Genomic DNA, 24874 nt, shown 5'->3' with positions numbered 1-24874 from the left:
GTTTCCTTCTACTGAAGAATTCTTCTGTGATCTTTTGTGGTGTCTTGATAAGTGTAAGAATCATGGAGTCACAGAATCCCAGGCTGGAGTTCTGTCCTCATCCCTTAAGAGTAGTGTAGCATCCATCAGATAACTAGTCGTTGCTGTACAGGATTTGGAGAAGGATTGAATACATATAAACTGCTTACTGCATTTCTGGCATAGATAGAGCTTATGTCTCGTGAAATACCCCCAGTTCTCTGGAACTAGCATACTTGAATACAAGCAGGCTTCTGGTATACTCTTAAGTCGAATCCTGTTTTCTGTGACTTTAGCCTTTTCTTTTCCACTTTCAAGTTCTGCAGTCTCGGCATACTATAGAGGCCCTACTCCAGCCTTTCCGGTACCTGTTTTTACCTGATAAGCCAGAATTCCTCTAGAGGTGGGGTAGGGGAGGAGTCAAGCTTAGTCCCCACTCTAAACCAGGTGACTATGCACAACAGGTAGGTTAGGACATTTGTCTCTCTTGCTCCTCTCTCTGCACAGGCATTCCTTGTACGGCTGCAGACCACTTTAACTTCTTACCCCGCTTTTCCTCAGCTGTTGGTAAAGTAGAGAATGGTACAGGCTTCTGCTAAGCTGGGCAAGAAAGTGATGAAATACCAGGGCCTAGATGCCAAGCAGAAAAACTAATGTTTAGGAAAAGTCTGGCCTGCCTGGGGAGAGGGCCAGGGACTTGTTCTTCTCACAGCCTGGTGCCAAGGGCCACCCATGTTCCCCTCCCAGGGGAGGAGGGTGCTGGGTGACAAATGGCTACCAGGTGGCAGCTGCGTCTTGGCCTTGTGAATTTGGCAGTTGTTAGATCCTGCCTGTAAGATGTGTTCTGCGGGAGAAAAGAGTTGCAAGGAGTCTGCTTCTTCGCCGTGCTGTGTGCTTACAGGAAAGGGTGTGATCAGGGAAGGTGCTGCCTGCCTCCTTCCTCTGAAGAAGCAAAGAGATGCTGGGAGAAGACTGGCTACCGTGGCGACGGTTCAGGCCAGCATCTTCCAGCCGTTCATATTTTGTTGTTGTTTGATTTTGGTTTCATCCTTATGGTGCTAGGGATAGAACCCAGGTCCTCATAGATGCTAAACACGCACTGAGCTAGCCGAGGAGTGTTCTCCATTCACTCTTCCTCCATCCTAACTCTTCCGGGAGCCTGACATATCTCAGTAGGTCCTGAGCTAATGCTAAGGCTGTAGGAGGCAATGGTCAAGCTCTCTAACGTTTCTTCTCTCTCTTCCGGTCCACCCTTTGTTTAACATCTCTTCTTGTCTAGGAGGGGCAGAGAAAAGAGCAAAGGGAAGTTGTCCAGGTCCACAGAAATTCTGGACAAAGTGCTCGAGTATAAAATAAACTGAATTTCCAAGGAGTAGCAAAGACTTGAAAAACACCATTTGCTGACTACCCATGCATGCATTGCAGTTCTGTCCTAATTCTGTCTGAAGCTTGTATCCGATATGCTCTTTCTCCTTCTCCAGAGGAACCTAGAAACAAGGCCCCCGTGTAGATGATTTCCTTTTCCTTTTTTTTCTTATTTAGTTGTGCTATAGGAAGTAAACTCAGTGTTGGAAGTGGATTCTTAGTTTCTGCTTCAGTGCTTTGGTGTTTGTTCAGGACTTTGATAGGCTAGTGGCTCTCAGGTTGTTGATTTAAATTCCTGGGGGTTTTGACCTTGTTGTTGACCTTCACAAACTAGTTCAAGGGTTAAATAGAGTCCCTTGGAGAACTAGGAGGACAGACTGCTGGGCCTTCCCCCGGAGGTGTGAGTTTGAGGTAGAGCCCAAGAATCAAGGAGGTGTCATGCTCATTTAGGAGTGGTAGCCATGGTACTGGTAAGTGACAAGGACAGAAAGAAAACTTGGGCTAAAACATGGAGAGCTTCTGAGTGACTGGTTAAAGAGTGAGCACTTCCTGTAGGCGTCAGGAAGGAAGTAGAGAGGATCCTGGCATCTTTCTTTCTTCCCTGAGTGGCCATCTCACCCATTACTTTCTCGCTTGTCTCTTAAACTTGGTACAGTCTCCATCTCTTAGCAACCCATCTTTACTCAGGAGGAAGCACTGCACAGTTGGCTGCAGCACCTCACTGTGCTCAGTTGATCAGGGGTTGGATGCCTTAGCCTTCATTTTACTCAAGCCTGTGCCAACCTATCCAAGGCATAGCCTAGCCCCAAGCCTAGAAACACATCAATTTCCTGGAATTCAGAGAGCCACCGCCCCAACTCTCTCAACCTTCAGGGCCATCCTGGTTAGTAAATGTATAGGTTTGCATTGGGCTTGGGGCTGGGCAGGCTTAGACTTGGTGGTATAGCTAGTCAGGTTAGATTCTGTCCCCAGCTTAGCCCACCCTTTAGATGTTTTTTGTAGTTTGTCAAGTGCTTCAATCATTTTCATATCTGTATTTCTACTCTTGTATCTTGTGCTTTGTATCTTGTTCTGGATTGGCCTGAACTGGGCAGGTCAGCTCTCATCATACATCCCTCACAAACTATCCCACATGTATTTATGCTAGACCTATTTGTGGACATCAGGCCTTTTCAGTCAAATATTACAAAGGCCAAGGCCCCTTGATGTCATCCTAGGCATCTCAACTTACTCCATATTTCCTGAGAGCCTGAGGACAGATTTTAGATTTCATCTTCAGAAGATGGGATGCCACCTTTTACTTCTAAACCATCCTTGCTTTTTATCTTTGATCTCTCTGTTGCTATCTCCCTAGACCTGGAGACAGGTTCCTTAATCTTCTCTTTCTGGCTTTGCTTAGCATTGTCCCTTATCTGGGGGGGTGGGAGGTAGGGCTGGCTTCCCCCACCACTCCTCCTCCCAGAGACTTCTGCCTTCTCTAAGATATCCTGCCTCTTTGAATTGCACAAGCCTTCTGGGAAGGAAAATCCAGATAGTCGGCATCCCAGACCCGCCCTCAAATGCTGTACTTAGCCAGTCAGTCCTTTTTTCTTCTCGGACATAACTAGCCATAACCGCCCCCCCCCCCCCCATTTTTTTCATGATGGAGGTAAGGGGTATCTAAAAGTTCCTTTTAAAAACTGCCTTGTAATTTTCCATCCTCAAGCTTTATGACTCCCTTAGACCTAGTGGAACTCAAAACAAGCAGGGAGGTGGCTCTTGTTACTCAGCTGAATTGTTCGGCATTCTCAGCATCCAAATCATTTACTTCCAAGGTCAGAGGATGCAGTTTTGAGAATCTAGTCTCAGCTTCCCCCTTGGTTTGAGTGGATCCATCCCTTGGTTCTTTGTGTTTATGGGGAAGCCACTTGGGCTGGCTTGCTTTTTTTTTTAGGTGTCTAATGGAGAAATGGAAGTGGATCTACATTTTAATACTATTTTTCAATTCTGTAAATGTGTAATTCCAGACTCTCTGTTCACTTGTTGGAAGACCTTGACAGTTTATCCTTTCTAGACTCTTGGCTAGTATACTATATCTGTCATTACATTTTATTTGAAAAAAAATGTGTGTGTACTCTTTTAACCTTTTCAGTGGTGAGCATTGAACCTTGAGCCTCATCGTGTCTACACTAGACAAATACTCTACATGGGAGTTACAGCCACAACCTATTATCACTTTAAAAATGAATACAATCAGGGAAATTTTGCTTTTTTCTCTGTCTCTGTCTCTCTGTGACAGTGGCACAGAAGGAAGAGATGATGCTAGGCCAATGCTTTACCACTGAGCTATGTACTCCAACTTCTTTTCTTTAAGATGAGTCACAAAACAATAAAACAAATATCCTTCCCCTTCTAGCCCTGGATAGGAATCTTCATTATCATAACAATAAAACATAATGTCAAGTGTATGAGTATTTCTGTGGAAGGATTTGTAATTTTCTTTACTTAGGGAAGTATTGGGGTTGAATCAAGTACTTCCAGGCTTGAGCTTCTCCATGGCTCATTCAGAGCTGTCCCTGAGTTGTCTGAGAACAATTGGAAGAGAATAGCATAAAAAAATATGGCTGATGGAGCCACTGAAATGTAAACAGAAAATCTGCTGGGGGAATCGTGGTGTCAAAAACTCCAGGGTGATGGAGTGTTCCCATCCACACAGACCAGTCCTGCCCAGGGTGCTTGGGAGCTGTCTGTGGATGGCTCCAAGTAATATGGGAGGTGATAGCTATATGACACACTTGTGCAGCTTGTTTCCAGATGCCCTGAAAGAGGATAAAGTGAGAAAATGTGCCAGACAACTGCATCTTGGCATTCTTGATAATTATGGGATTTTTTTTCCCACTTTGTGGTACAGGAACCTAGAGCGCCTGTGCATGCTAAGCAGGTGCTGGCCCACTGAACTATACCCTAGTTTTTATTCTGCTTAAGTTTGCACTCTGCTTCAGCTGAGCTGTGCTGTGTTGAGAGCAAGAGGCGAGTGAATTGTAGCTTCGGATGTGTTGTAGCCCATCGACAAGCAGGCACAACAATCAGATTAGTGCTTTCGGGGCCTGTGGAACCCTAAAGCAGACTTTCTCCTGTTCCTGAAGGCAATGTATAGAGGTGTTTTCTGATTTTTTGTAGAAAGAGAAGACCATGCATTTGGTCCAGTTTGAAATATGTTAAGCAACGCCCTCACATTTGCATACTTGCAGTCATCTCTGCTTTAAGGCACTGTAAGTTTCATATTTTTTGTTTTCTTTGGCTCTCTTTCCTCTCCTGTTTCCATTACCACCAAGTGTTGTTTCTCTCTCTCTTTTTTTTTAATTCGTGTTGGAGGATCAACTGTACCTATTCAGCCATTTTTGTCTTTCTTTGTGGTGCTGGGATGAAACCCAGGATCTCACACATGCTAAGCAGGTACTCTGTCATTAAGCTGTACTATTGTACTATCCAAGACTATTACCATGCCACTAGGCTGCTCAAAGCTCCACCTAGAGCCAGCAGTCTGAGCATTCTCCTGTGTCGTTGTCCTCAGAATTGCTGGAATGTAGGATGTACTTTGGTAGAGGTAATGGGAGTCCTGGCTGTTGAAGGCGCACTTGAGGGGATTCTGATAGAATCAGCTAACAGTTTGCTTGCAGTTGCAGATAGGGGATTTTAATTGTCCCCATCATCGTGACATCGAGTAGAGGAAATGATACAGAGGCAGAATTATTCCTTCTTTTAAACCCTTCTAATGTTGCCCTCTTGTATTTTTTCAGGTTGTTCCAACTCTGTGCTCTAGAAGGGGTGGCTTTGAGGTGTGACCCTGCCCACATTTGGGCCCAGTTCGTGTCAGCTCCTCAGCAGAAAGAAGGAAACAGGTCAGTTACTGTTTATGGGCCTCCTTGAGTCACAATAAAGACCAATCTGTGCTCTCTCTCCTAGCCTCGCCTCTAATTGTCCTGTTTCTTTCCCAAATCCATCTGTCCTGTCTTATCCTAGCTTCCCCCCCTCTCTAGTACCCCATCCATTCTCTCCTTCCCAAAGTGTAGAGTAAAATAAGATTAAAATTGTAACTGCAACTTGCTGCTTCTTCTTGACCAGTTGAATCTCTGGTGTGGGATGAGGAATCTCAAGATGCCTGGGGTTTGCATCACAGGAAGCAAAACTTCAGACACTCCTTCTTTCTCTTTCCTCCTTTCCTCCCCACTCCCAGATCCATGATGACACCTGTTGGTCAGTCACTTCTGTGGTTTGGGAACTTCATCTGGGGTCCTATCTTCTTTGCTTCCAGTTGGAGGTTTATGTATTAGAATAGGCCAGTGATTTTTACTTTAAAGATTTAAAGTGTGTATGCTGGAGGGTGGGGTCAGAAGACTACCTACGAGTATCAGTTCACTCCTTTTGCAATGTAGGTTTTGGGGATTGAACTCAGGTTGTCAAGCTTGGCAGCAAGCATGGAGTCATCTTGGCAGATTTATCATTTTTGTTTTTAAGTCTTAAATGATCTCGGATGTAGCACATGGGAGAAGAAATTGGGCGGGAAAGAGAATGAAAATTCTCTAGGTCTGTAACTATTAGGTTAAAAAAAAAACAAAACAAAACAAGCAAGCAACCAAAGACACTGTAAATGGATCTTAAAACTATCTTTTAGGCCAGCAGATAGGAGGATCCTTTCTGACAGCTCAACCCCACATGGTGGGGGATTTCAGCCTCTCCGAGGTAAGCACAAGCTTCTCTCTGACCTGGAGCCTGTGTTAAAGAGTGGCATTAGCATCCTCTGCAAGGCATGGGGTATCGTCCCGGGGTGGGTGGGGAATCATTACACCTGTGGGGACTAGACTGGGTGAGGGAATCAAAGGGGAAACTTGTCTTTCCAAACATAAGTATCAACAGGTTTAAATGTTTCCAGTATTGCTGGGTGGTTACATAGGATCAACTAGAATTAGCCAACTTTTCTGGTTAAATTATCCTGTACCTATTCCGTAATATAAAGATGGATGTTGTTTTTTTACCCCTAAGGCAGAGCGATTAGTGACGTGTTTTATACCAGTCTTTTCCTCTTGCACTGTTTCATGATCCCAAAGGAAAATGCCATGCCAGACTCAATCAAGAATAAACTGGCGTGAAGTCGTACCCTAGCTCTGAGGAAAGCGTGTTGGTGCTTCTGAAATACCCTCTCAGGGTGGATTCAGACTCCTTCCCTTTTGCTAACTGCATTCTCATCAGAAATGAGAGGTTCCTTTTAAAAACATACTGCTGTTTACTTAACATTTCAAATACACGTAAAGGAAGTAAACAGAGGGGTTCTTAGTGCCACCCGCTATACTTTATCCCCAAGGAGGAAATAACCATAGCCTATGTCTTCCTGCCAAGACACTGGGAAAAGCTTTGCAAGGCTTTTCTTCTTTCCAGCTAGGAAAATGTGCTAGGTAGCTAGCTATAGGCATTCTTACAGGGTGGACAGCCTGTATTTAAATCCTTAGATAGGTCGAAAGAATCCATCTTTGATTCTTATGCCTGTGGGACAGGGATTGTTGGCAGTTTGCCTCTGTCCAATGAATATATTTTGTCAGTTCCTACTGAGCTAGGCATGGTGGAACACAATCCTAATATGGGTCTGGGCATGGTAGATAGATCACAACCCTAATGCAGTACTGGGCATGGTGGTGTACACCTTCAGTCCTAACACTGAAACATAAGCTTGCTTCTCCACCTTACCTGCTGCTTATAGTTACTGCTGCTTACTGTTCTCATCAACCCTAGGATTTCTCAGGTGGTAGTAGGAAACATCGTCACAAAAGAACAGTAAAGTGAGAAAGACCTCACACCAGGCTCTACTCCTGTATATTCTTATGATAGTTTTAAACAGAAATACAAATGTAATCCAGGGTTTGCATAATTTCTTTGAAAGATAAATTAATCCTAGCACTCAGTTCAAGTCATTGTGAATCTCTGTGAGTTAGGGGCTAGCCTGGTCTACCTAAAGAGTTTTATTTAGGACAACCAGGACTAGATAGATTTAGATTATCTAAATATAAACAAAAGGATTGACTGTATAGATAGACTCTATGAGAGAGAGAGAGAGAGAACCTAAGGTCATCATCTAAACTTGGTAATAATTGGTAGATATTCATTTTCTCTTTACTGAAATAATAGAAATGTATTGGCGATTTCTAGTCAGCGATCTTAAACTTTCTATACATTAAAAATACAGAGGAACCAGGCGGTGGTGGCACAGAATTTGAGAATTAAGTTTCTAATACAAACATTTGAGGCAGCACTTGTTCCTCACAAAATGTGGAGACAAATTTTGTCTTTTGAGGGGAGGTTCTGGTGATTGAATCCCAAGTCCCATATAGGCCTAAAATGTTCCCTACTCCTGAGTGTCTCCCATATTTTATCTTTCGACATTCAAAGTTGGGGCAGAAGTTTTAGCTTGATACTACTTAGCTGGTAGAAACTTTACAGAATTCCATTTCCAGGCCTCTCCTGCTCTGCGGCTGTAAGTGCTGTTGTGGTTGGGACCCACTGTTATATCCCTTTAAAGTTGAAGGAGGGAATCACAAACTTACATTTTTTTCCCAAGTATCTGTTTGGAAACTGAGGTGACGGCCTTGATCTTAGGTTCCTGCTTCGTTGGGATACCAACAGTTATTACTAACAGGGAATAGTGATACTTAGCCTGTGGGTCGCCACCCCCTTGTGAGGTCAAATGACCCTTTCACTAAGGTCACATCAGATATTTACATTATGATTCAGAACAGTAGCAAAATTATAGTTATGAGTAGCAACGAAATAATTTTATGCTTATGAGTCACTGCAATGTGAGGAACTGTGTTAAAAAGTTGAAGATGCATGAAGAAAGTTGAGAACCACTAGATCTAGAATATTCTGCCAGATAAAAATGAGAAGAACATGTCACCTATGTTCTTATAGTTGAGGAATGAAGTCAGTTCTGATGTGGTATGGACTATGAATTTCCTTTTGGTCATTCATTTCCTATTACCCAGGTGTCTTCTAGCTGTGACCTAGTATTGTCTACACTCTGAGCTCTTAGGAAATGATGTGGATCAGGTGGAGATCTGTGAGGAAATGGGGTATAAAAGAAAATTTGGAGTGAAATAAGTGAGAAAGTAAAATATTGGAAAAATTCCTTGGCCTTTGAGAGTATAGGAGGCAGCTCAGTAGGGGACATTAGGTTGAAAACCCACATCATACAGTTTTATAAGCAAAAAAAATGATTTAGACTAGATGTGGTGTCTCAAGTTTAATCTTAGCGCTCAGGAGGCAGAGGCAGACAAATTTCTGAGTTTGAGGCCAGCCTGGTCTACAGAGCGAGTTCTAGGACACCCAGGGCTATACTGAGAAACCTTGTCTTGGGGGGCATGGGAAGAAAGATAGAAAAGACTGACACAGAATTGTCTCTCCTTTGTGAGTATGGTGATGTGAGGTCACAGCTAGTCAATGCTTCTGCATTTTTCTCACTAACCAAAAACACTGAATCTATTTCTTTTCTTTTTTTTGAGATGGAGTCTCTTATGTAGCCCAGGCTAGCACCGAGTTCAGAATCTCATACCTCTGCTTTTTGTGTCTGGGGTCATAAGCATGTACCATTTACTTCAGTACTAAGTCATTTTCCTTGATGAATTTACTAACTCAGTGTCCCGTTTCTCTTCCAGTGTAAAGGGGGTGACACCAAGAGAAGAAAAGAACAGAATCGTTTCCGACTTGTGTGGATGACAACTGTAACCAGGAAGTGTCCCTTGTGACAGAAAATGGAGGTAGCTAGAGTGGCAGCATTTCTCTCCATCCTTGTTACTTATATTTTTTAAGAAAGAGGATTTGTAACCTTAGTTTTAAATTTGGTTATAATTCTTATAGGGTTGGCTTCTAGAAGTCATACGTACACACACCTTTAAATCCATGAAGCCATATAGCCATGAAGTTAGAGGAAACCTGAAGTGTCCTATAAACTAATTCTTAAGTCTAGAACATTTCAATAGAAGCAAGCAAGTACAGGGTGGAATGTGTTAGCCAAACACAGCTCTGTTTCCTCTTGTCAAACTCTGCTCACAAAGATTAGGAAAATCATGGGCTAGGAAGATGGCTCACTGGATGAACTGCTTGCCCTGTTAGTGTGAGAATTAAAGTCTGAATCCCCAACACCCACATTAAAAAGTGAGGTATGTGTGGTGCATGCCCACCCACCCCCAGCCCCAGCCTCATAATCCCAGTACTTAGGAGGCAGAGACAGGATTCTTGGACAGGTGGGATAGACCAGCTGAATCACAAGTTCTGGGTTCTGCAGGAGATACTTCCTCGGTACATAAAGCAGACAGCTATCTGGGAAACCATGAATTTGTACACATGTAGCCGCTTTAATGCAAACACAAAACACATGAGATTTAAAAAAAAGAAGAAAAAAAGAAAAGGTAAAGCTGCAGATAGCTTGAATTCTATTGGTGGCCTACACTTAGAAAGGAAACAGGTTGCATCCGTAGAAGAAAGCTCTAACTATTTTGGAACTGGGTGTGGTATCTCATACCTGCAATCTCAGTACTTGAGAGCCTGAAGCAAGAGGATCAGGGAGTTCTGAGTCATCTTGGCTACAGAGTGAGTTTGGACAGCCCAGGCTACGAAGCAAGCTCTTGTCTCAAAAGACAAACAATCCTTTTGAGCTCTATTCTGGGTAGGGGTTGAACTAGGAAAAGGGTATTGGGGATCTATCTCTATTGCCCTTGTCACATGACTATGACAAGCCTAAACTCACATGAGAACCTCAGTCGTATCTGTTTTTCAGTTCTATAGCAGAGACTTCTTAGTGGTATAAAACCCCGTCCCGATGACGTCAAATTCACCCATTGGTTTAGAAGGCTCAGACCTGTCTTCCATCAACACTATGATGTCAGCAGTCATGAGCGTAGCAAATGTCACTGAGAATGGTGGGAGCCCCCAGGGCATCAAGTCCCCCATGAAGCCTCCAGGACCAAATCGGATTGGCAGAAGGAACCAGGTAAGGGTCTGTGGGTTGGGTGGTAGCAGCCCGTGGCTTTTATCTTACGAGAATGTAGGAGAGAATTCCCAGGCTTCCTAAGAGGAAACCCTGGACAGATTCTTAATTGAAGATATAGCCAAAGGCCTCCATCATTTTTCAGGAATAGATTTTTCATGACTTATATCCTTGCATGGAGGAAATTTCTGTCATGGCATCTCTCAGGGAAAGCCCCGCTATCCCTTTAAACATAAAGAAGCTTGTGTTAAAGGAGTGAACTGGACTGCCTCTGCATGGTGTTGCTTTTCTTTTCTTACAGCTGATTAATTAGTAGTGCCTTCTTTTTTTTTTTTTCTTCTTTTCCCCAAATATCTTCAGATTAGGTGGCAAATACATTCCTGTTTGCTCAGGGTTCAGCTCTCTAGTTTTAGAGACCTACAGTTATGGCTTCAGAGAATCCTGTTTAAGATCCATTCATAGCTGTGCAAGGTCCCGAGTTCAATCTGTTTAATCCTCTTGGAGTTTTCAGTGGTCACAGGGTCGGGAGCGGTTGGAAAGAGTAGCTGCATGAACAGAAATCGGGAGGAATGCTGTTAGAAAAGCCTCTGTTAGCATCAGGGTCTTTTCAGTTAATGAACAAAGAGTTGTTGCTGTCCTGATAGCAACATTTACAACAAGGTAAATAAGGAGACAGAGGGCAGATAATTCTCAGTCTGTCTCTGAAACCATGTAGTGTTTCTTGTGGTATAATGTAGTCACACTCAAAGCTTTATGGGGACAAGGCATTCTCAGCTTATCTGGGAGCGAGGATGGACAAGAGAACTCGTTGGAGCCTCTGTGAACTAATGGCTTCTTATAAACAGACTTCTCTCCAAGCACACCCGTGATGGATTTTTAGTACAATGTGCCCTTCTAGGAAGTGATAGCAGCCCCAGGTTCCCTAAGTGTGTAAGTATGCATGCCCGCATTCCCCGCCTACAGCCCGAGGACTCAGCAGCGCTCAGGGATGGGTTAGGTTTTGGAGCACTGTTAACGCTCTCTCTTTCTCTCTTTTCCCTTGCCTTCGTGTGCCTCTCTTCCTGTGGGTGCCTGAGAAAAATGCTCAGCCTGAGTACAGATGGAGCACTAGTCCTGGGAAGAAAAGGTTTATTTCCACTCACATATGGCTGTCTGTCCATCTCTCCATCAGTCTCTCTGTCTATCAACTCATTTAACAGTAGATCCAGCTTCTATTTCTGCCTAGCCACTGTGCCAGGTGTCACACATTCAAAGATGACTAAGCATCCTTCTCTACCAAAAGTGAATGGAAGACAGGGAAGAGCCTTTCCTTAAATAGCATGGTGCAGCACAGCTGCCCCAAGTCCAGTCGCTCAGAGACAGTTAGGGTCTCTGAAGACACCCACCATTCCTTCCATCTCTGGATACTGAGGTTGTTTCCTGGGAGTGAAGAAGTCAAATGTGCTGTGTAGCTGGGTCATTTGTCATCTGCTTCCTTTCTCCTTCAGGGATGTGATGATACGCTGGCTTAGTTTTTGGAAGGGAGGCTCAGGCCAGAGGTAACCTACTAAATACAGCACCCAATTTCAGAAAACAAAACATAATTGGTAGACAGCTCAGGGAGTGAGGAAGTGCCTTTACCTGACAACTTCACAGGGAGAGAGGAAAGAGGGCGCCTTGGGAAAGGTTGCATCCATGTGACCATAGCATTCCAGGAGAGATTAGCCCCAGCCGGATGCTGACAAGGGTGCCAGATTGTTTCATTATGGGCTGGTTAGTTATCACATTAGCTGCTAATTTTATCTCCCAGCTCAGGAAGTGTGTTCCTTTCACCAGCGTGAGTATAATAACTGGGCTCAGATGTCTGCAGTGGGCCTTTTCCACCATCACAATGCTCTTTCATTAATCTCTTCAACTTTAAAAGTCAGTACATCTGATTCCACAGACACCTCGGGTTGTGAACGTGTCTTATGGCCTGCACAGCAGTGTTACCAGCTTTAGGCCTGGCAGAGGTTAATGATCAACCCTAGAGTCAATATCAGTCAGCTCCGTGTGCCTCCACACAATGTGCCTGGTGTCTACTTCAAGGTGACCACAGATGGTTTTATTAAAATATGTCTCCTCAAGTGATTGGCCACTTGGAGGCCCAGGTTTTTTTGAGACAAGGTCCCACTGTGTTGCACAGACTGACATGAGCTTGTGGTCTTGAACAGTTCCCCCGCCTAAGTCATCTGCGGGACTGAAGGGATGAGCCACTGTGTCTGCCTGGGTTTAGACTTTTTTAAATGTGCATTTAAAAAATGCATTTAATGCATTTAAATGTGCATTTAATGTACACAAGTTTGCACTTTACAGTATAAAAAGCCTACATAGTTTTTTCAGTCTGTTGGCTTGACATAAATACCTCAGAATTTGCCTTTTTCCTAAAGTTTTGACCTGGCTGTGAGGCATCTTCTTATGCCTCTGAGAGAACAAGAAGTATATGGATAACTGGGCAAAACCAGATTTTAAAATTTCTATATTTATTTACTTATTTGTCTATTCGTCTCTGGGATCTTCAACTTAGGATTTGAAAGTGAACTAGGCTTGCCTGGCCTAGTTCTCCCACCTGCTTCCACCTGTTAGAAAAAAGGTTAGAATAAGAGAGAAGGTAGCTGGGCAGTGGTGGCGCATGCCTTTAATCCCAGTACTCGGGAGGCAGAGGCAGGCAGATCTCTGTGAGTTCGAGACCAGCCTGGTCTACAAGAGCTAGTTCCAGGACACGCTCCAAAGCTGCAGAGAAACCCTGTCTCGAAAAACCAAAAAAAAAAAAAAAAAAAAAAAAAGAGAGAGAGAGAAGGTAGCCACAAGCAAGACATCATCACACATTCATTTCACCCATCTGGTTTGTGGTGCCGTTTGTTTTCACAGTCTTTAGGATACTTTTATTTTCATCACCTCTCATCAATCAACAACCAGAAGGATGTTGCTTTTCTGTGCAGTGGGGTGAGACTTTATATAGTATTGTTAGTTAGGGTAATGGGCCATCGAGCAGCTAGTCTGAGTGTTAAGCTGGTGTCGGTTTCTAATTCTTTGTTTGGAGCAAGTTTCTTGTCCTTCTGTACTCTATAAAGTTTCCTTTTCCAGATAATAAGTGTCTATCTCTTAGTGATCATGGAAAGAAAAACTCCAAACCTATTGTTGCTATAAATTCACTAATCAGTATGTGCTCAATAATTGCTGTTAACAGTAAAAAAGCAGAAACTCATTCAAATGAGTGCAAATGAAAAGAAATCTACTCAAAGCTGTCCCAGACCAGAATAGGATGTGGAGGTTGACCAGGGCGCCCTGCCACTCTTCTTCTCTTGCCTCTCACCTCGCTTAGCACTAGTATCTTCCCCCAAATGAGTTCTTGTGGCTGGACGTGCCCTAGTGTGAGCTCAGGGTCTGCGATTTCTCCATGGACACGCTCATGATCTCCTGATTGAGCAAGTGCATCAGTGTCTTCTCGGGAGATTGTGAGACAAATAGATCTCCGGTATTCCCCCCAGCCCTGGGCCAGTCAGTGTGTTGAGAGTCTAGAAGTTTATATTACCCAGAGCTTCCAGATGACCCTGCTGTTTATGGAAGCCCAGTGATGGCAACATTTGCACATTCTAATTCCTGAGAGCTGCCCAGACGTGAGTAGAGTTAGTTTTAGGAACATAGACAGGGAACCATGGTGCCTGAGCTCTGTGTGGGTAAGGTCATACTGGGCCTTCCCTGTGATTTCCCACGAATGATTTAGAAGGAAGAACTTATAACAAAGGGTCAGTGAAAGAAGTTAGCCTTTTCCTTAGAAAGATGAGACTATTGCTTGAAGGCAGCTTATCCTATATGTTTTGAGGGAAAATAAAATGAGCCACCTAACCAAATAGTAAGCTGAGTTTTTGTCACTTCTTGTGGAAGTCTTCGGTTTGGGTTATCCTGCTGACTAGTGTGGACAGGGTCAGAACTCTCCTTGTTCTTTATTTATGGACACTGCCAAGAAGATGCTAGCTTTCTGGACAGAGCCTTGTTATTCCCATTGAGTATTATTGGTGGGGCACTGAGAAATCCTTCCACGGGTAGGATGGAGTTTTCTGATAAGGACTTCATAACCTCTCTCAAGTTCCAGAGGGGCCTTAAGACCTGGTCATCTCAGCACAAGCAAGGTGGAGGCAGGAGAATCAAGAGTTGAAGAAAGCCTAGGCTATTTAAGGACTTAGAGACCGACCTGGGCTACACGAGACAGTAACAAACAAACAAATAACCAAAGAAAATAGTACCTGGAGCTTGTGTGTGAGTTGGGAGAAATACACCCTGTCCTAACTCAGCTGTAGGTGACATGGTGTTTTCAGCCACTGGGGTCAGTGAAGTGATGTGTGATAGACCACTAATAAACACCGAGAGCCTCTGTGCTGAGCACTGTGGCCCTGTCTGCTCTTTGTCCACTAATTTAATCAGTGAGGCCAATGTTAGTTTTCTCATTTTTAAGCAAGGAAACTGAGGACAGATGGGCGAGCGACCTGCACAAATACCTGGACAGGCTCCAATCTAATGATTGCAGCTGCTTAGACATGGGCTTATTACAAAACAGAAGGTGCCGGTTTACTGTGGTTGGAAATCCATGCTCTGTTCTAATCTCTTTAGGAGACGAAAGAGGAGAAATCTTCCTACAGCTGTCCCCTGTGTGAAAAGGTTTGCTCTACCCAGCACCAGCTGACCATGCACATCCGTCAGGTTCGCCACTGCTTTTGTATTTTTGTTTTAAATTATTCTCACTAATTGAATTGTCCAGTAAATGTAAGCTATGTCTAAAATTTAGTGTTTTAGAAATCTTGGGGTCTTTATGAAACAATTTTTTGCATAGTCATGTGTCTATATGACAAAGACTAAGAATGTTTTTCAAAGAACATACAGTTAACTGATCACATATATTGACACCGTGTTTCTTACTGTTTATATGGTATGAACTAAATCTCTTATGATAAAAGATTATAGTTGTTAGTCCCCCACCACCACCTTCACACTTTTTCTGGTTCTGTAGATGTGTGCAGAGGAAGAGGAACTGACATGGGGGTCTTCACATATAGTCCTAGTCTATGCTGCTTTGAACTCAGACTGTAGCCTTGGTTATCCTAGAACTATTAGCAACTTCAGCCTTAGTGCTGGGATTATAGACATGTATCACCACACCTGCCTTTTTCCTCCCTTAGTATTTCTCACCAGGGTCATGCTATGTAATTAAGCTGACTGAAGCCCCTAGTCCTCCTGCCTCAGCTTCATCCTGAGTGCTGGAACACAAATGTGTATCATTGTCCCCGTTTCTGCTCTACATGATATAAGCGTGCTTCATGCAGCCGAGGATTTCCTAGACGTGGGATCTTTTCCCCTTTACAATGGGAAATGTATCCTTTACAAGGGGATGTATCCTTATCCCCCTCATGCCATTGCTGGCTCATGACAGACTGCTGGTGAAGACAGAACAGTGGGAAATGATGGTGGAAAATCATAAAAGGCTGCTAAATAGTAATGGCGCCGAGTGATTAAAGAAGCATGGATTTGAATAGAAATGTTTCTTACCATATTTAAGAACCCCGAACGACCTCATAAAGGTTTCTGTTCTCTAACCAACCTAAGTCGTCAAACTGGAACAAGGTTTGTGGTCTCCCAGTGTGAAAATCCTGTTTATTTCGCATATTGGCTGTATAGTGAAGATTCCTTCCACCCAGAAGAATTAATATGTGTGATTATTTAACCCATATTCCTGCAAAGACTGTCTCAGTTTTGTACTGGAACTAATTTTCAAAACTAGAACATGGGAGTGGAAGATAATCCAACAAAATAATTATATGCCCATGTCCCTAATACCTTGGGCTCCTTCGAAGACACTTCAAAAGAAATGGGGGGGGGGGAGTTGAGAGACTTGACTGGTTTTATAGAGCCCAGATCTGTATTTCTAGTGCTGTCTTCTCAAGTGACCATTGCACTCATTGCTTTCTGCAGCACAACACGGACACTGGAGGAGCTGACCACTCATGCAGCATCTGCGGGAAGTCACTGAGCTCTGCCAGCTCCCTGGATCGTCACATGCTGGTGCACTCGGGCGAAAGGCCTTACAAGTGTACTGTGTGTGGTCAGTCTTTCACCACCAATGGGAACATGCACAGGTAGGTGAGGTGTCCCTTGTTTGGGTGGCTGACCGCACCAGTGAGAGCCATTAGTAGACTTGCCTAAAAACATCAGAGTTTTGTTTTGAATTCCCTGTTCCCCATAAAGAAAAATCTGAGATCATCTTAATTGCCTGTATCTCACGGTATCAGAGGTATTGGCTAGGCTAGACCTGGCCCTTGGGTTCTTTGGCATGGAACAGTGTCATTTCCCCTTGCCACTTGGAGTTTTTCTTTTGAGAGAGCCAGAGGTGGGTAGCTTATTATATACAAAGCTCCCTTTTCAACATCATGTATGCAGCCTTTTACTGTAAACAGTATCTTCATGTGCCTACCTGATCTCATAAAGGCTTTCCTTTATGAGAAAATAAAATACCATGAAGCCTTTGAATAGTTAAGTGGCCTGGTTCTGAGGCTCCAGAAAGATGGCAAAATGAGGGGTGTGGGGGGGAAGTGGGGACTATCCGATAAATACCAGGAAATGACTTTTCTGGAATGATGCTCATTCAGGGATGAGAGAGAATAGAAGTGGATATATTAAAAATGCCGAGAGGTGAGGCACTGGAAATATATTTTACAGAGTGGTATCATATGTTTCAGTCAGTTAGAGCAGAAACAGCTTCTAAATGCTCCCTCTTTTGGTTTTTTTGAGACAGGGTTTCTCATTGTAGCCTTGGCTGTCCTGGAAACCACTCTGTAGACCAGGTTGACCTCAAACTCAGAGATCCACTTGCCTCTGCCTCACAAGGGCTGCTCCTGAGTGCTGGGATTAAAGGCGTGTGCCACCACTGCCTGGCTCTTTTAAAATACTAACATTATTGGAATGGAGTTATGAGAAGAGACTCAAAATATATCAAATTCTCATGGAGTCAGTGACACACCAGAATCCAAATCTCTTTGGGTGTTTGTAATTTTCTGTTCTTTATCTCTTTGGACATCAGTTTTAAATTGTTTGATATTAGGCATTGAATACAGTCTACTTAATTGAATTAGGATGAGGATTAGAAGGTATCAGTTTAGCAAATAGTTTCAGGCACATGGTAAGCACTCAATTTGTCTGTTATTATGTGGTATCTACGTAATTCTTCAATAATTTACAGCCACTATTGTCAAAAATTAATAAATGTAAAGATCTGCTTCCCTGTCTGTTCCATTGGTCTATGTACCTAGCCTAAGGCCATTATCACAGTATGATGAGTCTGTAATAAGGGAGTTCAGGTCTTTCAACCACACTCCTTTCCCAAAAACAAATTTTTTAAGTTGCCTTCTGAGCCCACTGTTAAAGTCATGCCTGGTTCAAACTTGTTCTGATTAATCTGACTCATTTGCATTTCTATCTGGATAATAAGTTTTGCCTGTTTTCTTGTTTTGAGGAGTACAAGGGACCCTGATATGCTTGTCAAGTAGTTTGTTACTGAGCTGTACCTCATCCCTATATGGAATTTAGGAACTGAGGCCAGTTCTTCAGAAAGGGTAGCTACAATCTTATTGTAGGGATACGTTCAATCTCTTAATCAATTTTGGTGTATTGCCATCTTTTGGTTTTTTGTTTGTTTGTTTTGTTTTCTTCAGAACCAGGATTGAACCCTGGACCTAGGGAAGCAGTCCACCACTGAACAACATCCCGGCTTCATTGTTGCACTTTTAACAATCTTGTGTCTTTCCATCCAGTGACATAGGCTGCTCTCCCACTCATTTGCTATCTGCATTTTTTTCAGCAATGTCTCAGGATTCTCAGATTATTGATTTTATTCTTTGTTAAATGTTTTCCTCTTTTGTTCCTTAGGGTGGTATTAAGTAGGATTGTTTTCCGTTCAATGCTGGTATATAAATAACAGAAGTTTATGCACTGATCTTGTTTCCTGTGATCTCTCTAGGCTTCTTTCCTTGTTCCTGAGAATTATTTAGTAGATTCCTTATGATTTTCTGCTCCCAAGATCATGGCATTTGCAATAGAGATGGCTTTGTTTTTTTTTCTTTCTGGATGTCATTCATTTCCTGTCTTATCTCTTGGAGTGCACCAGACCTTTAGTATGGCGCTAGATGGAAGTAAAGCATGTAGACATTTTTGTCTTTTTATTGATTTTAGGAAGAAAGCATTCAGCCCCTCCCTATTAACTGTGATTCGTGTTGTGGGTTATCTTAGTGAAATTTAACATCTGAAGGAAGTTCATCTCTAGTCCAAGTTTGGATTTTTTTTTCATAGTGAAAGAATGTTAGATTTTGTTAATAAATTTTGCCTGCATCTGTGTTTGTTTTCTTTGTTCTTGTTTTTGTCTATTTTGTCCTGTCCTATGGACTACAGATGTGTCTCCCAGATTTCTCCCCATTACTGATTTGAGTTCATCATACTATGTTTATTTTGTCTTTCCTGTCAAAGCTTATAAGGGGTGGGTTAAAAAAAAGAACATGTGATATCCTGCTAATCAGTCAGAAAGTCATTATCACCTTCATTTGTTAGCAAAGTTGGACTTTCAAAAACACATCATAAAAAAAATCATAAAAATGTGAATTCATTTACAAAAATGTGTCAGAGTCAGTTAGATTTATTTGCCTTGATGGATCCATTCCAGAATCTGAGACATCTGTGATCTCTGCTAACCACATACCTGTGCTGCATTAATTAGGAGCCAAAACTCCCCTGGGATGTATGGAGGAATTTAAACAGTGCTGAAACCTGAGAATTTGGTCCTTTCCCCACTTCCCTGCTGTTGCTTCCCGAGGTCTTTTGGTACCCACCAGGGTTGAGTAGCATCCAGGAGCTCTTTTGTGGCATTTCCAGATTTTAACACTGAGCCAGATAGCCAGAAGACCTACACAGTGACTTCCCTGGCACCTGTGAGACCCCATCTGAGTATCCCGGTTCCATCTTGGTTTTGGTTTTTGTTTTTGTTTCGCTTTGAGTTTTGGTTTTTTTGTTTGTTTGTTTGTTTGTTTTGTTTTGTTTTTGGGGTTTGGGGGGATTATTTAGGGGTTTTTTTGTTGCTTTTTTTTTTTTTTTTTTTTGCTTTAAGACAGGATCTGATCTGGCTATTTCATCAAAGCTTGCCTCATTCATTCACCTGATTCAGGCTCCCAAGTTATATGCTATCAATATGTGCCACCGTACTGACACCTATATTTCTGACTGGCCATAAGCAGTCTCCCTTGACCTAGTGGGTATATGATCTGTCTCTCCCTTGATGGGCACAAATTGCATATAATCTCTGATGTGGCCTGATTTCCCTTGGAATGGTTTTCTATATTTCTGTTTCTTTTAATCTCAAATATAACTCATTTCATATACTTAGCAAACTTTTTAAATGTAGATTTCCATTTCTTTGAGGACTTAATTGCATGAGAAGGCAGGATACAATGTCACTGAGGACCCTTGCTTCACTTTCTGCTCTGAAGGCTATCTGTGTGATGTGCCTCCATGTGTACACCGTTCTTGCAAATGAACTCTGATCTTCCACTGGTTGCCTTGTGAGATAAGTCTAGTCTCCATTCCAGAGATAGCACACAAATCTGTTATGGGCAGTCACACTGACAGTTGCTTTACAGTGCCCAGAAAGCTTATACTTCTTATACCTTAATTACACAAGTACATTTACATGATATTTTGTTCTGTGTATGAATGTGTGTGTACACTCGCTCACTCATTCACTGAAGTACGTTTCTCAGGGCTCTATACAACCATCCTGCTCAGCCACCCAGTTCTAATACTACATGTGCATTCTAGGATACCCAACATAATGCACTATCTCAAAACTAAAGATAGATAACACCAAGAAATTTTGAAAAAGTTTAGGTAAGAGATATATATATATTATCGTATGTGGTTCCTGTCCTGCAGTTCTCGTGTTTTTGAAGTTTGGAAATGTATGTGTGGGGTGCGGGGGCACACTGCAAGTGGAGGCTAGAGATTGTCAGGTATCTTCATCTCATTGAACCTGGAGTTCACCAATTCAGCTAGGCCATTTGGCCAGCCAGTGAGCTTTAGAGATGCCTGCCTCTGCCTCCCCAGCACTGGTACTACAGGTGTGTGCTGCAGCGCTTGGCTTTTTCTGAGGATGTTGGGGATCCAAACTTAGGTCCTGAGTCTTGTCTAGCCGACATGTTATCAACTGAACCTTCTCCCCAGCCCCCTATAAACTCCTTATCTAAAAACTGTAGCTTAGTTTGTGAGCACAGAAAATAATTCACAGAAACATCACTGTGGTCCAACCACTAACTTTCCCAAACTCTTTTATCAGTTGTTCTCGTGTTGAAATTTTGTATTAAACAGTGTGTGCCTTCCAAAGCAAATTTAAGAAACTAAGCCAGAACACACCCTCCAGGTGAGATTAATATAGGAAAAAGAGCATCAAGCTCTTCAGTTTGCAAAAGTTGTTCCAGAAAGCCTTAAGTTGTGGAGCCATGATGAAAGAGAAAATGGACAGACCTTGTTTGAAATGAGTATTCTTCAAGGAAAAAAAAAATCCCTGCAGACCATAATTGTTTTTGCAAATTAGGAAACTCAGTTCCACTTTGCTCGTTTCCCAGACTTTAAACTATAGAGTTGTAGATGTTTATTAGGCTTAAAAACATGCTGAAGACCTTGACAGGTGTTCTCATGACAGCCTTTTTCCTTCACTATGTGAAGAGCAGCAATGTGTTCTCATTTTGACTGTCACAGAAAGGTAAAAAGAGCTGGCTGGGCAGTGGTGGTGCACACCTTTAATCCCCGTAGTCTGGGGACAGAGGCAGGCAGATCTCTGAGTTTGAGGCTAGCCTGGTCAACAAAGCAAGTTCTAAGACAGGCTCCATAGCTGCACAAAGAAACCCTGTCTTGAAAAGCAAAAAAGAAAGAAAGAAAGAAAGAAAGAAAGAAAGAAAGAAAAGTAAGAAAAGCAAGAAAAGCAAGGCAGCATGACCAAGTGCTTTCCCATGGACTTTATTGCCTGACCCTGAGGATGCTACTGGATAACATGTCGTCTTCAGGAACAGAGGCTTATGTGTTCCTGTTATACTTGAAGAAAGTTTTAGCTGCACAGAAATGTGACCTACTCCATGATAAATGAGACCACAGAGACTCCGGAGTTAGCATGCTATTCTGCAACGCTTGAGCTAAGCCTGCTGTTGGCATGCACAGCTAAACTGGAACAGGTGGCCAGCACAAAACAAGACAAGCAGCAGAGGTGCAGCAGTGTCTCCAAGGGACTAGTCATTTCTTTGCCCTCTGTCCCCACCAAGAGGAAGAGTCCTCTGAAATTCTCTTATAGTCGTATTGAGTTTCCGAGGATTCTGAGTAATGAATCCTGATACTTGCTGCTTCCCACATGAGGAGGTGACAATGCAAAGGTTTAACCAGTCCCCTCAAAAGATATTCACTCTGCCACTATGTTCCTCTGTGGGAAAAAGGCATCAACGGGAAATTAGTTCCAGGAGAAAAATTTTTGGGGCGATCCTATCCCGTGCCTGTTCTTGTTTATTTGATTTAGGTTCTTGCTGTGCCGCCCAGGCCTGCCCCCAGACATCTTTGCTCTAGTTATCCTCCTGCCCTTACCCCCTCAAGTAGCTGCAACTGTAGGCATCTGGGCTTGAGATAGTTCTAAAGAAAAGAAGAAAGACAAGCTAAAGGAAAACTGCTTCAGAAACAATTGGAAATCTTAATTTTAATTCAGCCTAGAAGACGGTACATCTTAGGTGGGCACAGGGACATTGTGCTTCTAATCTCAGCACCAGAGGCTAAGTTGGAATGATCTCAGAGCTGCACAGCTGCCTGGGATACAGAGTGAGACTGTTGTCTCAAAAACAAAACAAACAAACAAAAAACCATCAGATGAAAGATCATACATAAATGTCCTGTTATCTTGCATGCAACGCTATATAACTGAGATTACCAAAAACAACATATATGTGGGATTTTAACTGTATATACACAACAGAAGATTAACAGCACTGAATATATGTAAATGCACACATATCATACCCACACACGTTGAGTATTTAATGAGTGGTAGTTTTATGGTGATAGTATTAAGTATTATCAACAGATCTAATATTTTATATTAAACACAACTCTGATACAGTTTAGAGGACATTCTTTAAGGGCTGAAACTTTTAATTGGGGGGAGGGTAACCAAAACCTTTATATGTATTAGCCCCTGCTCACTACCCTTAATACCCTTTGCATCCTCTTGAGTGTGCAAGTGATTCAGGGGCCTGGACAATGAGCATGAACATTGTAAATCTGTTCATCGCAGAATTCTTAAGTTACCAATTTTTCTCTAATTACATTATTAAACTTCCAATAAGTAGCTTTCTTACTTGATTGTTTTTATAGCTTTCTTCTTTGATCATCTTTAAACATTTTTAGCCTTTGCTGACATCTCAGTAGCCAGGTTTGGGACCCGGGTGCTTTGATACAGGTGACATTTCCTGGACTGCTTTTGCAGCCTTTGATCATCAATTTTCCCATTCTGACTTTCTAGGAAAGGACCCTCCATGAAATGGCCAGAGGAGTCTCCCAGGGTCTGTCCTAGGATTCAGAGCTAGGCCTACAGTTTGTGTTAAGTGCTTGACAACTTGTCCCAATGCCCTTTTTCTTAAGATATTTAGCCCAACATTCTGTTGCAGGCCAGATCTGCACACAGATTTACAAACAGAATAAAATACGTTCTGTGCCCTTTAAAAATGGAGCAACACAATGAACACGATGCATTCTAAGAACCCAAGTCTGTTGACAGTGTTTTGCGGAGAAGCTGTGGGCCAGATGCCTGCCTCCATTTTTAAATTGTGCAAATCCTTATTGTTATCTTTTCTGCTTGTTCTGTGATATTTTCATATTTAGAGTGGGGTGTGGACTTGTACTGAGCTATTAGATGATATTCTGTGGCTCTTTTCAGTGCTTTTACTTTGCATTTGAGAAATCTGCAAGTAGTAGAACACTACTATTATTCTCTGAGAAAGAGTAGGCGAAAGTGACCTCGCTTAATTTTATTATTCAAATAAGATAAAATGCATGAGAAGACATCAAAGCAGAAAGTTAGCTGATGTTGACCGAATCTCTTGAGTAGCTGTTTGGAAATTACATTTTTTTTTTTCTTTCACTCTGGATTTTCCTTCTCTAATATACTTTTAAAGTGTCGCTACACTTTTATTTTTGAGTGAATAATTTAAAAGTGTACTTGTGACTGGTGCTTCTTTCTTTCTGAATGACCAGTTGGAGTTCAGTTAGGTTGAAGGGAGGGAAAGAGCTCATAAAACTGTCCGCTCACAGGGTGTGTTAAACAGCAGTCAGGCCTTCGCCTCAGAGCCACTTCACAAATTCATGATCTGGTTCGTAACCCTTTATCATTTGTCTGGCTGGATGCTAATATTTTTAACAACCGTTCTTATGTTGTAGCAGTGGGGATGTTTATCTTTTCATCTTCTTTTGGAGCTGAAGTAAGTACCAAAGTTTTCTTTTGAATTCAGGCAGTGTGATGTTTTTGACCTATTTTGTTGAAATATTCCAAAAGCTTAGTCATACCAGGTGAAACTAGTGGATGGCATCAAAACCCAGAGCATCATGCTTGCCCATACTTGAACAGCCCAGTAGTTAGGAGAGCCGAGAACTAGGTCACAGCAGACAAGGGGTAAGTGTGCTGGGAGTAGGATGAGAAGTGTATCGTAGTCTCTTCTGCTGTGCATTGGCCTGGTGTTCCAAGGATTTGGCCCAAACCGTGGGTGTGTATAACAAGAAATTAGCAACATGGAGGAGGGTTCTGCTTTCCACCGCACGCTCACAGATGGAGGCCTGCAAGGGTGCTGGCTTTATTTCTAGGGCAGCACTTCGCTGGGCTTTAGACCTCACATTTTTCCACCTTTGTTTAAATATCCAACCTGTCCGACCTGTTTGGGCTGTGCAAGCTGGTGCTAGCAAACACTGAAACGTGCCCACTCATCAGCGTTTCTCTGATTTGTTAAGAAAGGCAACATCTACACCCTTTACCCCCTTAGATGAGGAAATGAACAAGAAGCACAGAACCCTGTGCCATGTGTCTGGCACAGAACCAGCATCTCTCCTGGAGCCTGTGTGCACCCGTGAACTGCTCTTTACTCCTTTCGGGGTTCTAGCATCCTCCGTGGGGAGCTCATTGGCCTTCAGTGGAGATTTTGTTTTCTCAGATCAGACTGTTTCATAATGGGCTCAGAGAGTGTCAGCAGGTCGTTCTTATGTTCCGGGCTTATGTAACCCAGCTCACTCAGAGGGCTGCACCAACTCTACAGGTGAGAAAACTGTGGGCCAAGATTATAAGCGACTCTTCTGAGGCCCTCTCCTCCTCAACTCGCTTAATGACAACCGTGTGCAATTCTTCCCTCA

At 42.7% G+C, this 24874-nt stretch overlaps 1 protein-coding gene across 10 annotated transcripts in view; it reads left to right on the top strand.

The window, feature by feature from the left end:
• Positions 1–24874, top strand: part of Rreb1 (ras responsive element binding protein 1) — a 122605-nt gene that overhangs the window by 55974 nt on the left and 41757 nt on the right. For 8 of the 10 annotated variants that reach the window (XM_041632663.1, XM_041632662.1, XM_041632669.1 and 5 more), the window contains exons 2-6: positions 5163–5264; positions 9066–9167; positions 10187–10399; positions 15026–15115; positions 16382–16545. In XM_041632663.1, coding sequence (XP_041488597.1) covers positions 10229–10399; positions 15026–15115; positions 16382–16545 — 425 coding nt within the window. In that variant the 5' untranslated portion in view covers positions 5163–5264; positions 9066–9167; positions 10187–10228. Of the gene's footprint in view, positions 1–5162; positions 5265–6037; positions 6106–9065; positions 9168–10186; positions 10400–15025; positions 15116–16381; positions 16546–24874 lie in introns of all 10 variants that reach the window. The other 2 variants (XM_041632667.1, XM_041632668.1) reach the window with 2 other exon arrangements.

The sequence above is a fragment of the Microtus oregoni genome, unplaced genomic scaffold (assembly GCF_018167655.1).
Source record: "Microtus oregoni isolate MIOR12 unplaced genomic scaffold, Mior012 000042F_ref0000377, whole genome shotgun sequence".
Taxonomy (NCBI): Eukaryota; Metazoa; Chordata; class Mammalia; order Rodentia; family Cricetidae; genus Microtus; species Microtus oregoni.
The sequence above is the reverse complement of the archived record's forward strand: the minus strand, read 5'-3'. Positions and strand labels throughout refer to the sequence as shown.